This window comes from Taudactylus pleione, unplaced genomic scaffold (genome assembly GCF_031769625.1).
Source record: "Taudactylus pleione unplaced genomic scaffold, aTauple2 ptg000201l, whole genome shotgun sequence".
NCBI lineage: Eukaryota > Metazoa > Chordata > Amphibia > Anura > Myobatrachidae > Taudactylus > Taudactylus pleione.
The window spans coordinates 18470775-18488202 of record NW_028284603.1 but is presented as its reverse complement, the minus strand read 5'-3'; the positions used below and the strand labels follow the sequence as shown (position 1 = coordinate 18488202).

Here is a 17428-nt window from a genome sequence, read left to right as displayed (position 1 = left end):
AATCAAATAGAAAAGGGAGCCATCAGCTTTTTTTTTTCCTTCTATGGGCTGTCATACCATTGATGAAAATGAAAGCACTTTAAGAATTAACTCTATTTGGTTGATTAATTTTTATGTCTTTCTAGTACCAAAGTCCTCAAAGAAAAAGCACTTGATGCGTCATAATTTTAGGACTGATATACCGATATCTCAGGGATGAAGCCGAAACTCTACTCGCTGAACGAAACTCAGAGCAATGACAAGACGTCTGCTATAATAACAAAGCTTAGATATTAGAAAGCCGAGGCGAGCTTTCAAATTAAGGAAATGGGCTAGTCGGCAATTGCATCTGTTTATCAGCATCTGCCAAATGCACCGAACACTAATGAAATCCGGGCATAACTTTGCAAAGTTCATTTCTAGATTAACGAAAGCAAAAAATCTCCTCTGGCTGAGAAAGCAGTGAGAGTAGCAAGGGATAAAGAGGTCATTGTCATTTAGTATATCAACAATCAAGATAAATCGCTCTGATCATCTTGAGGCTACCCAACTGAGCAGTCTATTCTACCTACTCAAAGTTATATTCTGAGCAGATTGGGAAGTAAGCAGGGTCATTGCTAAATTATTCTCATCAATCCTGGAAAATCCTTTCTGGAGAACACAATATGACCATCCCTCTCAGTCACTTTCAGCCACTGGGGGGTCAGAAATAGTCATTGGACGCAGGATTTTCTTACTGTACAGAGCAATCCTCTTAATCCCTGGCTAAGCACTCATTGCTCAGTTCCACTTCTTACTTTGTCCCATCTGTCAAAGGCCTTAGAAATCAACATTTCACGCAGGAGGCTGTAAATTACATGTAATGTGGGATTTACTTTCCCCCAATCTTTCAATCTTCAGTGTGATTAAATAGATGTTAGCCACTATTACAGACCTAATCTTTCATTCCAATACTTTTTTACAGAAGTCATTCATCTGCACTGGAGAAATATTTGTGATTAAGTCCTATAATGCTGCCTTCAGTGATGTGATGAACAGTGAAACTAAGGCATGATCTATGACCCATATGCAGATGTGTAACGGGCCATCTTGTCAAAGGCATTTCTCTTCGGAATTTACAATAATTTTTCTGTAATTGTTTAAAAGAGGCAATGTTGAATGAAAAGGAAGGGAAATGTACATTTCTATGCATAGATATGACGCGCATCCAGAACAGAACGTACATTTCCTGCCTGTGGGTGACAAGGAGATCAATAAAAATCTAAAAACTGGAGCCTATGCAGATGCATTTGCCCCCTACTGGCTGGTCAAGCATATATTTCATGCGTTTTGGGAATGGCCCTTGAAAACATACAGAGTGTAACCTTTGCAGTATGTGGGTACAGATGGAAAGAATAAGCATATTACTTAAAAGTTTTGTTTTAGAACGTCGGGATCTCCCCTTCATTAAAATACAGTAGGATTTAAGAGCATAAAATTGGGCTTTCCTACATAAAATGCACTTGAAATGTGCAAATGGTGTCCCTACTGAATGTAATCGGTTGTCTCTTCATCATCAGCACCTTCAGGACACCACCGACTCCCCCTTGCCAAAATATACACTTTCTACCCCTTGAAGCTCATTTCAAAAACCTTAGCTGCAAGCACTGTACAGTTAGGCCACAAACAGTCCAAACTTTCTATTCTGCCTAAAATCTAATGGATTTTGTTTGGAAATATGTTCAACAGAAAAACTCCAATGAACACAGTAAGATCCTATAATGACTAAGATTGCTAATTATATGGTCATGGCAATTACATATAAATGGTGAGGTATATGCAAATACAGCGATAATAAGGTACTTCTGAGTAGTAAACACACTGTATCTTTATTAGACTAATTATAAACATAACCAAAGCAGGTAATCCGGATGATGTGTGCGCTGAGGGTACTTACGCAGTTTCCACTTTAACAGCCTCTTCCAGTAAACCTGCTTTAAGCAGTCCATTAGTCAATTCTGTGCATGCTTTTTGGGGTAATTGTTGGTTTAATTCCTCAGCCTTTTGAAATTGAACAAACGCCTCTAAAAGTTAGGAAAACAAACTATTTTATCAGCACCAAAGAGTGAAAATTTTGCAACCATATAGAAAGTCTTTTTTAGAATACTAACTAAAAATCTAGGAGTCAGACTGACCATTTGTCACCTACTACATCTCCAACTGTCTGTCGGTCATCCCTTCTTGCATGTCTCAATGTTACAGTACCTGAAACTTAAGATCACTAAAACTGATCTCATTGTCTTTCTCCATTCCAAAGTTACTCACGCATTTCTCTCACCATTGACGACACCTCAATCTCCCAAATCTGATTGACTCCGCCCCTCACATTAAGTTCCTCTCTCAATCCTCTAACATTCCTTTCAAATATTGCACCCGCTGCTCGGCTCCCCACGCATTCACTGTGTTCCCATGGCCCTTTCATGTTTTGCTACATAATAATGCATATAGAGGACTGTAACTATGTTAATTTATTTCTTGTTTATGTCAGTCTATACTGTTCACTGTATACCCACTTAATCTAATGTTATTTGCATTTGCAAGGCACTACAGAACTCTTGTGGCACCATTCAAAGAAAACATAACTGCCTTGCAAAAAACATTATCTTTAATTTATATGGCACCACAAGGGGTACCCAGCGCTTTACAAGGAACATAGACAAACAGAAAAAAAAAAGTAATCTACAGTACAGAACATTGCAGGACATGGACACTGTATAAACACTGCTGCATCAGAGGTCATAATACACAAATAGGCAACAGGGCGGAAGAACCCAAAGGTTGGGTGCCATTGGCAGTAGATAATGGTGTAAGTAAGCGAAGAAAGAGCACACAAGGGAAGATGGCCCTGCTTGTGAGAGCCTACATTCTAAAGAGAGGTGCAACAGGCAGGGGTGATAAAGAAGGGTGAGATAGTGAGCAAGGAGCAGTGAGTTAGGGTGAGCACAGGATGGCTTTGATAAAGAAGTGGGTCTTGGGAGCCCAGTTTAAGTTTTGTAGAGAGGTGGAAAGTTTGATAGGGAGAGGAAGAGAGTTTCATGTAGGAAGCAGCGGGAGTGGAAGGAAGTAATCAGCTGGGAGAAGAGGTGGCATTGGTTTGTGGAGCTAAGTGGATGGATGGAAGTGTGAAAGGAGATAAGGGCAGAAATCTAAATAGGAGTGGATTGTGTAAGAGTTTTGTGAGTTTGAAAAGTTTGAATTGAGTTCTGAAGGGAAAAAGGGAGCCAGTACAGGGCTTGTGAGAGAGGGGAGGCAGATGTAGTACTTTTGGAGAGGAAGTTGAGCCGGGCAGCAGCATTGAGGACAGACTGGAGTGGAGAGAGGTGGAAGGCTAGAAAGTAGGAGGATACAGTATTCCAATATGGAGATGACCAGAGACTGGATGAGGGTCTTAGTTGCCTTTGGGGTGAGAAAGGGTTTAATCCTGGTGATATTTCTGAGATGGAGACGGCAGGACTGCAAAGGAGAGGAAGGAGTAAAGGATAACTCCAAGACAACGCACTTAGGGGCAAGAGATGGTGGTGTTGTCAACAGATAATGAAATTGTGGGGGGTAAGGATATTGAGGAGGGAGGGAAGATTATCAACTCAGTCTTAGACATGCTAAATTTAAAAAGGCACTGGGACATCCAGGAAAATGTAGCAGAGAGACAGTTGGAGATACAAGTGAGGAGAGCGGGGGAGAGGTCAGGGAAGGAGAGGTAGATCTGAGTATCATCAACATAGATAGATATATATGTCTAGGCTGTTTTAGCGGGGCGCTACGCCCGGCCCTCCTCCTGCCCCTCACCGTGCAGCGTACCGCTAAGACAGCCTGCGGGTGCCGTCTTCACCTGCGGGTTGCAGTGTCCCGCGGGTTGGGAAATGTCCGGTGAATAGATGCTGGGCGCATGCACCCGGCATCTATTCTACCTGTCAGCAGCCCGGCGTGTCCGGCACGCCCCCAAGAGCGACGAAAGGGTGACGCGATTTATAGACAAACCCCCTTTTCCATAACCACGCCTCCTTTTGGGTGCGCACGCAGAAGTGCCCTCTCTAGCTCCGACACCCTGCCTGCCGCCGAAGCTAGAGTGAACACTATATATACACATACTATTCCTATTCATTAAATGAGTGTACCATTTTCAGATTACTTTAATTCATTAGATTATACATCGCAATTCAATTTGGTCTTACTGTGGTTGTAGCCACTTTTAAACTGAGCAGCATTGTGCATTATAGTTGTCTGAGATGCAACAAGCTGTTGTCCACATATACTGCTCACCCCACCTATTGGCATGCAGGTTTATTAGGTTTACTCCTGTAAAAGCCTTTCCAGGGATCAGTATTCCCACTTTTCTCACATTGCTTTAACGTGGCCAATTGAATAGCTCCCAGCACTCTTTCCCGGAGCTAAGTAACATTCTGTTCAAATGAATTCACCCCAAACAATCACTATTCCTATTACAGATATATATCTATATATATATATATATATATATATATATATATATGTATAGTGCCAGCATATTCTGCTATTACAATCTAAATTAATTACAAAACAGTTTCCTCTGTAGTTTACTATTATATACATGTTTTAGTAGGTAGCGCTCCCCGCTAGGCTGTTTTAGCGGGGCACGGCGCCCTGCCCTTCAGGAGGGGGGCAAAAAGCGCCCTGTCCTCACAGCCTGCGGGTGCGGTCTTCACCCGCGGATCGCAGTGTACCAAGGGTGGGGAAATGTTCAGTGACCCGGTCACTGCAGGAGAATAGATGCCCGGCGCATGCGCCCGGCAACTATTCTCACTGTCGGCAGCGCTTGAGGGCTGCCCGGTGTATCCGGAAGTGCCGGGCACGCCCCCAAGAGTGGTGAAAAGGGGACTCGTCTTATAGACACCCCCCCTTTTCAATGGCCACGCCCCCTTTTTGGGCGAGAGCACGGAAGTGTCCTCTCTGGCTTTGGCGCCCTGCCTGCCGCCGGAGTGAACACTAAGTAGGGATGCCCTTCAGGTGTGTTATAATGGCAACTCGGTGGTATACTAAGATAGGGCCGTTTTGGTACCTGTTAATGCCTAATAAAATAAGGCGTTATGGTAGACTTACTTTTGTTAACTCTTTTTCTTGGGGAAATGTGGTTGGAGTGATCCAGGCACCAAACAGTTAAGCTTTCAGCTCCCAGGATGCCTCTGGTCCTCCTCCACATATACTCGCCCCTGGCCATAGGCATTCAGTTTATAAATAAAGGCAGGAGAAGGAAGAACAATGTACACCAGAAACACTCATACAAGATGAGGGAATCTGTGACCGAAAGAAAAAATACCCACTGCAGCCAGGTGAGTCAAGGTTTGTGTCCTGTGGACCCTTTGGACTTCGAAGAAAAAGTTAACAAAGTTAAGTCTACCATAACTCTTATTTTCTTCTTCAGGGTCCAAAAGGGATCCACAGGGATACCATGGGGATGTCCTAAAGCAGTTCCCCTAAGGGTGGGGACTGTCCTGAGCAGAAAGGAGAACCCGCCGCACAAAGGAAGCATCCTGAGAGACAAAATTATCTAAGGCGTAGAACTTAAGAAAAGTGTGGACAGAAGACCATGTGGTTGCCTTGCACAATTGCTCAGCAGAGGCACCATGACGAAACGCGCATGATGGTCCACAGACCGGGTAGAATGTGCTGTCGCTGTGTTTGGAACAGGGAGATCAGCCTGCTTGTAAACCTGAGAGATAGTCATACGCAACCATCGAGCCAGAGTTTCTTTATTAGCTGGCCAGCCTCGTTTGTGAAAACTATTTAACACAAAAAGAGCGTCTGATTTTATAAAAGTGTTTGTACAATCCACATAGATACGGAGAGAACGAACCAAAATTCTAACATCCGGCAGAGAAGCAATCTTTTGCTGGAACCAAACAAAGCGCAGAAACCTTTACTCTCAGAGTGGCAGGCGGAGACCAAGGTCTAACCCAGCCTGGAGAAAAGCAAGTACCCGGGAAACCCTAAAAACCTTTGGGTCATACTTTGTCGGAACACCATTGACCAAAAGAATGCCAAACTCTGTAACAGATGTGTGCAGAGGAAAGCTTTTGTGCCCTAAGCATCATTTGAATCACAGAGCTTGAGAAACCGCTCTTAGGATGGAAGACTCAAGAGCTACGCTGTCAAAGACAGACGAGGTAGGTCCGAATGCAGGCAGGGACCCTGCACTAACAGACCCTTTCATAGATGTAGAGGAAAATGGATTGTCTATAGATAGATTCCGTATGTCGGTGAACCAATGGCGCCTGGGCCAAGCAGGAGCTACTAGTATCACTGTTCCACCTTTCTGCTTGAATTTCCTGAGGACCCTTGGGGGAAGGGAAATTGTAGGAAAGAGATACACCAGCTTGAAGTCCCATCTTACTGCCAGTGCATCCACGAAGGCAGCTGAGGAGTCTCTGGTCCTTGACCCGTACCTGGGGACCTTGTGATTGTGAAGTGAGGCCATGAGATCTACGTCTAGTAGGCCCCATTTGTTCACCAGGAGTTGAAAAAACCCCAGGTGGAGAGCCCACTCTCCGGAGTGTATGTCCTGACGTCTTAGGAATTGTTGCAGAGGCCTGGAGTGGAACTGAGCATATTCCACCATGTCACTATCTTATCCAATTCTGCTCCAAAAAAGTATGTTTCCATCAAAAGGTACGGATTCCAGAGCCTTCTTGGATCCCGTATCTGCTTTCCAGGACCTTAACCAAAGGGCCCTACGAGCAACAACCAAAGCTGCCGATGCTTTAGAAGCTAGTAGCCCAGCATCTATTACAGCTTCTCCCAAATAGGAGGCCACTTCCCATACGTGGAAGATATATGACAGCTGTTCTCTGGTAGCACTTGGTAGAGTATCCTCCAACTCCCCAGTCCATTCTTCAACAGCCTTGGATACCCAAGCCCCAGCCATAGCTGGCAGAGTAACAGCTCCAGACAATGAAAACACTGATTTAAAACATGTTTCAAGTTTTCTTGGGATCTTTAAGGGAGGATGCTGACGATATAGGCAACGTAGCACTCCTGACTAAATGTGTCACATGAGCATCCACCGCAGGAGGGACCACCCACTTAATACATTCAGTAGGTGGGAAAGGATACAAAGCTGCTAATCTTTTTGTAACATGGAACAGTTTATCCAGGTTACTCCATGCTTCTTCTATAAGTTCAGTGAGCTGCTCAGACTTAGGAAACTCCACTTTTATCACCTTCTGGTGTTTAAACACTGGAGCCCTTGGTCTAGGAGCTGGCTCATCATCCTGTATACTTAGGACTGATTTGACCGCCCTCACCAAAGAAGGGACATCCACTGTAGAAGGATGGTCCTCCTCTCCTGAGATAAACCCTGGAGAAGAACCCGGCGCATCATCTGATTCCTCTGATGATGCGTCTGAATCTACATACAGAGCAGACAGATAAAATGATTATGTCCGCTTAGGTGCTTTAGTGGCTACCAGTCTGTTCACCTGCAATCTTTGTTGAAACGCAGCAGGTGACTGAGCCGTACTCTGACTTGAGTGGCCATAAACATCCATCCCGGAAGGATGTACAGGGGAAACAAAACATAGCAGCCAGTAACTGCTGTGGTATACCATTAAGGGAGGCAGCATGGGAATAGCCAAATGGTCCACTAGCTGCGTCATAACCTGAGACAAGGAGGACACCCAAGATGGCTACTGTACAGGCTGCTGGTAGGCTGGACTGATGAGGTTGTTCTTTATAACAGGCAGCACACAAGCCATCCTGTATAAAGTCCTGAGGGGACAAGATCACCAAACATTTACATGAAACCAGCACTGGGGCCTCAGTTTCCTGTGTACCCTTATTCTTAGACATAATAAAATAAGTGCAAATGTGTCTGCCTTCACAAATAACAATAAATGTGAAGTACAATTTGAAAAAAAAATATTCCCCACACACCAGTAGCAGGGTTGAGGAGAAATAGTAGTGATAGTTTTATCTGACAGTACAGAAAATAAAGGCAGTAACAACACAACAGAGCTAGCAAAAGTCACATACAATGCATATACCAATATACTTGCAATGGGCCCTGAATCAACTACTGAAAAACACAAGGCTTGGTAAGATTTTGAGCACTGTATAACCTGACCTCTGGGGAGAGGTATACAGGGAGACTAGACCCAAACCTCCTGAGACCAGCAGCTTCAGCACAACAATGATAGTAGTCACTCTGCATTTCATATACGGAGGAGGGTAGGAAGAGCAACCCAGACGCGGGAAAACCTCAGCTGGATCAGCGTCTGGGCTGGGGGAGGGGCTACCGGGGAGAACCTACCTCCCTTATGCTGTACCATCCCCTGGGTGCACTGGCACTATACATGGCCGCTGCCACTATCCCTGACGCCACAGGGGAACCACCTTACCTGAATCCCTGTGCTTCTAGTCACAGTCCCGGGTCCAAGCATCGCCGCTAGCGGGGGTAGGTGGAGCAGCAGCACAGGCACCTTTAGGACGCCTAGCGCTGCTTGCTCTAAAGTAAAATAAAATAACACATAAAATAAAAAGCTTGGGACTGCTTGAGAAATCTACCTGTTATAAAAAGGTACGTCTGAATCCTGCCGCACCAGACTCAAAACTGAATGCCTGTGGCCAGGGACGGGGTATATGTCGAGGAGGACCAGAGGCATCCTGGGAGCTGAAAGCTTAACTGTTTGGTGCCTGGATCACTCCAACCACATTTTCCCATTGTATCCCTGTGGATCCCTATGGACCCTGAAGAAGAAAAGTCCTTAAGTGCTTAAAGATATTCTTCCAATGTTTCAGATTAAGTCTTTAAAAGTCTTAAAGGGTGATACCAAGGGGCCAACTAGAGATATAGATATTGGCAAGTAGAACGGCACTCCAAGTTTAACAGCAACACAAATGACCAAAGACACAATCAGTGTAGAGCAGAGGCTCTCAAACGCGGTCCTCAGGACCACACACAGTTCACGTTTTCCAGATCATCAGGCAGGCACACAGGTGTATTCGTTACTGGCTAACACATATTAAAAGATCCACAGGTGGAACCAATTGTTTCACTTGTGATTCTGTGAAGAGACCTGGAAAACATGCACTGTTTGGGGTCCTGAGGACCGAGTTTGAGAACCTGTGGTGTAGAGCTCCCTTTTATCAAGACTTACTGTCTGAAACGTTGGCTCTACACTGACTTGTATCTTTGGTTATTTGTGTTGCTGTTAGTGCCACCGTCCTACTTGCCGATATCTACATTTGCTTGGAAGGGCACCCAAGCAGCTGCAGGTGTTATGGGAGTACCGGACTTTGGGTCATTATATATAACGCTTCGGAATAAAGGTGTGCAGGTTGACGGTAGGCACATATTGTGTTTATTTTGTGTTCTTGATCACGTTTGGTTCACTGAACGAACAAGCAAGTTCAAAACATCACATATACAGTCGACGTTTCAAGGTCGTATAGACCTTTTCTTCAGGACATGTGAAGAAAAGGTCTACACGACTTTAAAAAGTCAACTGTATATGTGATGTTTAGAACTTAATACACCTATTTTCACATCAATGGAGGAGTTCAGTCTGCTTTCTTTTTTGGGAGATTATATACACACACACTTATTTGATTCCAGGGAAGTTTGTTTGTGCTGATACTTTATGTTTTACTGCTCCCTCAGTATGCAACAATATTGTACAGGGAGCTTGCAGCAGGTAGACCAGTGCACTTTAAATCCTAAGTCCATTGTTGAGTCCCAATCCGGCCCTCCTGTACTGTAACTTTTCATAATAGATTAACTTGTATTTTACCTTTAGTTGTATTAAAAACAAAATACAAATTTTCAGGATTACATTAGTAGAAAGAAGAGTATACGAAAATACATACCATAGAAGTTCTCATTCTTACAGTAATCCAATATTGCTTTACAAAATTCATTGATTCCTTCTTTATCTTGATACTTTCAAATGAAAAAAAAAAACAAAAAAACAAAACAGGTCAGGCATCAAATAGGCCATTTTGCATTTTTTTTTTTTTTTTTTTTTTCAATCATTCCAGAAAATGCCCACTGCACAGAAGTAATAAGCCTTTTAGGTTTACAAGATAACTTATCTCACATATTTCGGATTATGTGATACTGATGCAATCAACTAATACAATAATATATTTTCTGTAAAGCTGGGTACACATGATATTTTGAATGATTTGCCCGATTCCAAAGGATTGGGACTTCAAATTGTCAAGTGTGTATGCACTATACATGCTCCCGTTAAGCCGTCCATCGCATCCTCAGGTCGCCCCTTCATGCAGCTCAATCTGAAAAATCTCATTAACGATTTTGTTCAAATCATGCATTGTGTACACACTACTGGGCGACAAGGCGATATGTTAAGGTTATATAGTTAACAATCTAACGACCGAACGATGCAAGAATTATCGAACGGAAGATTGCACAGTGTGTACGCACTATATAGTTTGTCCCGGAGTTGGAGAGAAATCTGGATGACCATTGCATCGTTTGCTGATTGTCTGATGTGTACCCACCTTAAGAAACAATCAAGGATTTTTCTTTCACCTTCTTTTTCTTTAATATCTTTGGTAATTATTACATAGGTGACATAATGCAGCGCAGTGCATTGAAGGGCTCATGATACAATTAAAATACATATAATTAAGGTATAGATGGACATGTCCAAAAGAGTTAATTAGATCACTAAAATCTTTTGAGTACACTGAAAAGTTTTACACAAATATATTTCTAAAAAGTTTTTTTTTTTAAAAAAACAACAAAAGCATCGATTCCATGTGAGAGACTCCACTCCTAAGCACATTGCACTACCTATGCCTTATGATGAAACTGACCTACAGTTTTACTTTGATGGCTCAGATTCAACTGTTTCCATGGTTGTGCAGACTTGCTACACGTACTGTTGCCGACGTCCTTCTCGTCACAACCTGTGCGGTGCCTCATATTGTGCTGGAAAAGCCAACATGCTGACTTGAGCAAATGCAGCTGTGTTATTACTTTGGACCTTTACAGTATATCCGCCACCATTGACATAAGAATCCTTCTATTACAGATCATGCCCATCTACGATGAGACTTTTATACTGGAACGTCTAGATTTTATGCTTCTGGTGAACTAATCTATGCAAAGGGTGTTTTTAGATTCCAACAGGAAATCCGTTTTCTAGCCTATGATTATATTATTGCAACTGTCCCAAAAAATTAATCATGTTTTACTGTCGCAATCAAATAATTATGGTTTCCTATTTTTTTATACAGTCAAGTCCATAAATATTGGGACATTCACAGAATTTTCATATTTTGGCCTCTATTCACCACCACAATGGCTTTGAAATTAAACAAACAAGATGTGATTTAACTGCAGACTTTCAGATTTAATTTGAGGGTAATTACATCCAAATCAGGTGAACGGTGTAGGAATTACAACGGTTTCTATTTGTGCCTCCCACTTTTTACGGGTATGTTGAAAAGTGAGCTCATCATCTTGCCCTTTCTAATAATGAGACTACCCCTCCAATTATTTCACTCGCAATTGACACCATGCTCTCCATTGTTCTTCATGCCAGCTGACTTTGTGTCATGGACTCTACTCCTGATTCAATTCACACTTCCAGTCCTTCTCGCAGTCCCTGTCACCAGCTCCGTCATAACATAGTCAGAATATGCCCCTTTCTAATTAGAGACATAGGGCCTGATTCATTGCCGATCACAACTGCAATTGCGCAGGCAGACGGATGATTGTTGGGTATGCATCGCAGTTCGCGAAGGGACTGCAATCACAGCAGACACATCGCAGAGTGACTGGCAAGAAGTGACCATTTGGTGGTGGTGACAGGGGGGGGGGGGGGTTATCTGTGAAACACAGGCGTGCCAGTGCGTTTGCAAGCAGTTACAGGGGCGTGCATAATTTATCCACTGAGATACCATACGCAGCTTGGGCTTTCACTGCATGCAATGAGGTTAGCAATTTCTGAGTAAGGTTAGACCTTGTGTAAGTGTGCGTGAGGCTCCGATGGTACTCTATGTTACCGATGGTTTTGCAGCGTCCTTAAGTTAGGCTGTGATGGCATTGAGATTGCAAACATCAGCATATTTTCGCAATAGCGATCCGTAATCCATCAGAGGCCCATAATCAAGACCCTGGCCTTTTATCGGCTTCCATCCAGGCTATTGCAATCACCTCCTAGCTGGCCTCACTTCAATCCCTCCCGAATGCAACAGTGGAGCTAATGTTCCTGACACTTCACTCTTGATCTATTGCACCCCTAATGCAGTCCCTTCACTGGCATCCTATTACTTTCATACATCTCTTAGTCATGAGCTACAGCCCAGCTTGACCTCTCCGCTTCTTCTAGGACATGCATCTCTCCTCTAATACAAAACTTCTATGCAGCTCCCCACCTATTGCTCAACCGACTCTCCCCAAACTTCTATGTTTCAAGTGCTCTCTCAAAAACCACCTTTTCACTACTGCCTACCCCACCGCCATCTCCCTGACCAGTCCCACGACTTGCTCCTCCCATCATTCCCACTCTCTCCAATATTCCAATCCCTCTATACTGTAAGGTCAGGGTCCTCTCCACCCTATAGATCTTCTCACCTTCTTGTATACCTCGAATGTAAATATGTCTTTATTTCATATTTGTTAGTCACTTATTACTTGCCATTTGACTTGCAATTGTTTGTGTGTACATTTACAAACAGAAAATAAATTAAAGGATATATACGTATTATAAATATATTTGCACTAACATATTATGCTATTGTGTTTGTTACTGTTTATTATCATACATATTTGTAGGAAGACTGCCCAGCACCTTATAAATAATGTATCTTACTTTTATTCAGAGCAATGCAACTTATGTAAATACAATATCAAACATCTCAAGATCTGTCTGAGAATGCAAACTTCTAAACACGGCATATATTTTTGCATGTTACAATATTGGATTGACTTGTTTTTGTGGGGGGGCAAGACCTCCTATTAGAGAGGAAAAACAAACCAGACAGGAAGTTCGGTGCTTTCTGTGAACCAATGCAAGACATGCAGTTACCTCTGGTATGTGTGAAAAAATATCTTGGTCATTTTTCTCAAAAATTGATTTTAGGAACTTAAAAGTTGACTCCTGGGGTGTAATATTTTCTTCCTTCATTTTGTACCACACAGATTTTGCTTTCTCCCAGTCGTTATTTTTATCTGGAACACAAAGTGCAGGTTACTTTATCACATGCGTCTAAAGAGTTACCATCTTAACCAGTGACACAGATTAGGCAAGAAAGAAATCCTAGAGATAAATAGTGTAATATACATTTTTATACTGATCTTCATGTATTTTTTCTATATTTATTATTTCAATTATTTATATTCTGTTTTTATATCGTTATAGATCAACAAAATATTGGGAAATATATCCTAAAATAAAATATGAACTACTCTCACATAATATTGAAGATATTTTGTTTTATGCATATACTTTATTCTTTAAAACTTACCTTTATTGGTGAGTACAGATGCTGCTCCAATTGGTGGAAAGACTACATAATGAACCTGCAGCCCTTAGCGCCAAGTCAGTGACAAAAAAAGCATCAGCGTATGGCTGGCTCAAGTCTTTTTGCAGACTACAAGCAGAGGTCAGAATATAGCTACGTACACACGTACGATTAAACAGGTCGATATGAACGATAACGATCATATCGTCCTGTTTTGGGGACCTTCCAACCCCCAAACGAAGGTCGATGCACGGGCATGGATGGTCAATATCGACCATCGCCCGTGTATGCAGGCCAACCTGGTCGATATCAACCAGGTTAGCCTGGTTACTATAGGGACCCGGGATAGTCGATCGCAGGTCGTTATAGTTGTTTGGGGGTTGGTGCATGTGCTGGATGTTCGATATCGAACATTCAGCACATGCAGGACGATCAGACAACGATATCTTTATTGTTGTCTGATCTGTCTGATCGCCCATCTGTAAGCGAACAACCCACTGCCTAGACTAAACAACTAGTGATAAATGCTGTGTTATCTGGTACGCTTTAGTGTATGCCTTAGAACGGTTATAAATAAAAATTGGTTTTACATTATCAAGTTATGGATTTTGAGAAAATCTAAATGGGAATAAAACATTAAGACTGAAAGGCATGTCTCCCTAAACTACCCTGGTAATTTGTCACAGGTCTATGTACTAACACAGGGCACAATATATGACCTACTGTACCTAAGTGATGGTTTAACAAGGGACCTGGGCCCTCATTCAGAGCCGTACGCTCTGAGCAGAGCGCACGCTCTGAATGAGGGCCGCCCTCCATAAAAATGGAGTGTCCTCCTGGACGCTCGTATAGCTGTGGGTCACCACCCACAGCCTATACGAGCGTGCAGTTTGATGGCCGCGATGGTCGTGACCATCGCGACCATCAAAACTGCGAGCCGGAGCCTACGGTTGAGGTTTTCAACCGCAAGGCCCGGAGTGATTTTGGCTCTATCAGAGCCAAAATCACTCCCACTGACATCACTAGTGATGTCAGTGGGCCGGCTTCTGACGGTAGGCATTCCCTTGGGAACGCCCCCGTCAGGGAGGCACGCCCCCGTCACGCCCACCAAAGGGGGCGTGCTGTCAATCAACATCGACAGCATGCCCCCTTTGATCAGACACAACGAGCGAAGGGCTTTCCTTCGCTCGTCGCGTCTGGCGCATGCGCACGACGGAGCTCCCTCCGTCGTGCGCATGCTCAGTGCAGACCATCGACCCACTTGCGAGCGGACAGCTGCTTGCGAGTGGGTCTGAATCAGGGCCCTTGTTAGGACTGGTCTGTAAATAAAAGGGGTATCCAATAGACATAACACTCTGCCTACTTGATGATAGTATCTTGTCTCTTTACTTTACAAAAAGTTGGGCAAATGTATAATTGTAGGATTTATTTATTCCCTAGGATAATTCATGTACCGAGAGTCATAGCTTATATATAAATGTATACAATTTACTTTGTGTACAATGTATTGCCATTTACTAATACTTAAGGCCTGATTTAATAATGAATGATATGTTTGTTATCACTTGTTACTAATCTTAAATGGTGCTCCAAACAATCACCTCAAACACAGCCTGTAAAATGACAGTATAGGAGCTGACTGGTTGGAGCACCATTTAAGATTAGTAACGAGTGATAAACATTTCACTCGTTATTAAATCAGGCCCTAATTGTGTGATACTGGTCAGCATTCCCTTCAATGATCTTTTAACAAGTTCAAAAAACCAAAACAACTGAATCTGCTGCTTTGTTAGGTGTCCTGCTGCTGGGGAGGTATGCAATCGGGAAGCCGACTGCCTAAATACCGACAGCCGGCTTCCCGACTGTCATTTCCTGGCAAGGGTGAAATGCCGGGCGTCTAGATGTAGATGCCCGCATTTCCCCAACGCCGGGAGACCGGCGCCCGGCATCCCGATCGTAGTGATGCTGGGCGCCGCGGGGGGGGGGGAAGGTTAGGTTTAGGGCTCCCGGGGGGGGACTTAGGGTTAGGCACCCCCCCCGGGAGGGTTAGGCTAGGGGGAGGGAGGGTTAGGCACCCCCGGGGGGGGGACAGGGTTAGGCACCCCCCCGGGGGACTTAGGTTTAGGCAGTGGGGAAGGGGGTGGTTAGGGTTAGGCACTTAGAGGGGGGATTAGGGTTAGGCACCCCTAAGGAGGGTTAGGGTTGTTAGGTTAGTAGATACTCACCTACCCACGATCGGGATTTCCAGCGCTGTCGGGCTTCCGCTGTTTCGAACTCTGCTCATGTCGGGCTGCCGCTGACGGGAATCGAACCGCCGGACATGCGGCCGGCGGTATTTCATACCCATTCCGCTGGGGAAGGATGGTGAGCATTGTACATTGCTCACTGCATATGCCTGAGTGTACTGAACACTAAACAGCAAATATCCCATCATAATCTATCAGTTCCAACAAGCAAATGTACTGGCACCGACAATTACCAATAAAGTAAGGCTTTGGTTGACACTGTTATGACACTTACACTGTCAGCAGAGAAATCTAAGAGGCAGACAGCTATAACTAATTGATACAAAACTGTCACTTAGTGAAGAGATTAAATAGCACATGGACGGTGTTTGACGAGTGCTTAATTACACAGTGACCAGTGTAAATGTACCATAGTTACCCCAAATCCAGACGTGGTAGCCAGTCACTTTATTATCTCATAACCCCATACGCCTCATCGTCCTTACAGCCCACATGAAAAAAATCATTATTGAGAATGCATTGTTATTTCTAACTAAGTGGCTTTTTTTTTTTTTTTTCAACAAAAAGGACTGCAGATCCTTTTTGCTTCTTCCTATTATAGCCTGGTGAAACACACACAGATTACAGTGTGTGACTTAGCCTATTTGCTTTTTTGGTTTTAAACAAAAAAAACAACAACATCCCAATCAACAATTTAATACATTAATACAACCCCCCCATAAAAACAAATATAAAAATGTAAAAAAAAAAGTACAAAAAAAAACAACTCCTCACCGTATATCTTAAGTAGTTGAAAATACATATCTTCTCTATCACAGCCAAACAGATTCCGAGACATTTCGACACATTTCTCCAATAAGTCAACCTGCATATGACACCAATAAGTACAGATATTTGTGGCAAGCAAGTTTATACAGATTCAATATCGCTGATCATGGAACAACAGTTTATAGAGGCATTAAAGAAAAAGGATGGGTCTCCTGGATGTTGTGCACTATCCCCATTATGCAAATTGATGTCCTATTGAAACTGGAAGAAGGACTTTTAAAGGCCCTCAACAGACTTCCCTTAGGTGTGGGACCCCTTTATAGTTCCTTCACTTTGTAGGTTCCTGAGAGATCATTACACAGTTTGACAAGTGGAAGCCCACAGAAATTGTTGGGCTGATTCAGAGGGGGATGATCAAAGCAAATTTACAAAAAAGCCAACCACTGCCGGCTTCTCTGTTCCACTACTGCGTCTGAAGACAGAGCATCGTATCAACTGCTTGAACATCGACGGTCATTCGGACAACTGAGTAACCCTCTGGTTACTCAGGATGTCCGGCAAAACTGTGCTGCCGAAGCCAGTAAAACTGCAAATGACGACACAGCCGCGGTCTTCGGCACGCCCTGAAAACAGGGTCAACAAGCTCCCCATTTTTGGGAATGCTCCCTGTTGCGCCCCCTGATGTCAGCAGCTTGTCAATCATGCTGCGGCTTTCGGGGCACTGCGACCGCAGTTGCAGGATCACATTTGCGCATGTGCAGTGCGGCTCCTGTGCAGATATAAAAGAAAAAAATATCTGACATTTGCGTGAATATCAATTCAACGTGAATCTCTGAATCAACCCCTGTGTTGGCATATAGGGGAGAACTGCAAATCCCAGGAAAGCGTCTGTCGCTAAAGAGCTATGGTGGAGTAAGAGTGGCATTTTC

At 43.5% G+C, this 17428-nt stretch overlaps 1 protein-coding gene across 1 annotated transcript in view; it reads right to left on the bottom strand.

The window, feature by feature from the left end:
* Positions 1–17428, bottom strand: part of LRPPRC (leucine rich pentatricopeptide repeat containing) — a 219141-nt gene that overhangs the window by 39976 nt on the left and 161737 nt on the right. The window contains exons 27-30 of the mRNA XM_088477278.1: positions 16506–16596; positions 13050–13192; positions 9856–9928; positions 1916–2042 (exon numbers count right to left, since the gene is read on the bottom strand). Of these exons, the coding sequence (XP_088333404.1) occupies positions 1916–2042; positions 9856–9928; positions 13050–13192; positions 16506–16596 (434 nt within the window). The remainder of the gene's footprint in view (positions 1–1915; positions 2043–9855; positions 9929–13049; positions 13193–16505; positions 16597–17428) is intronic.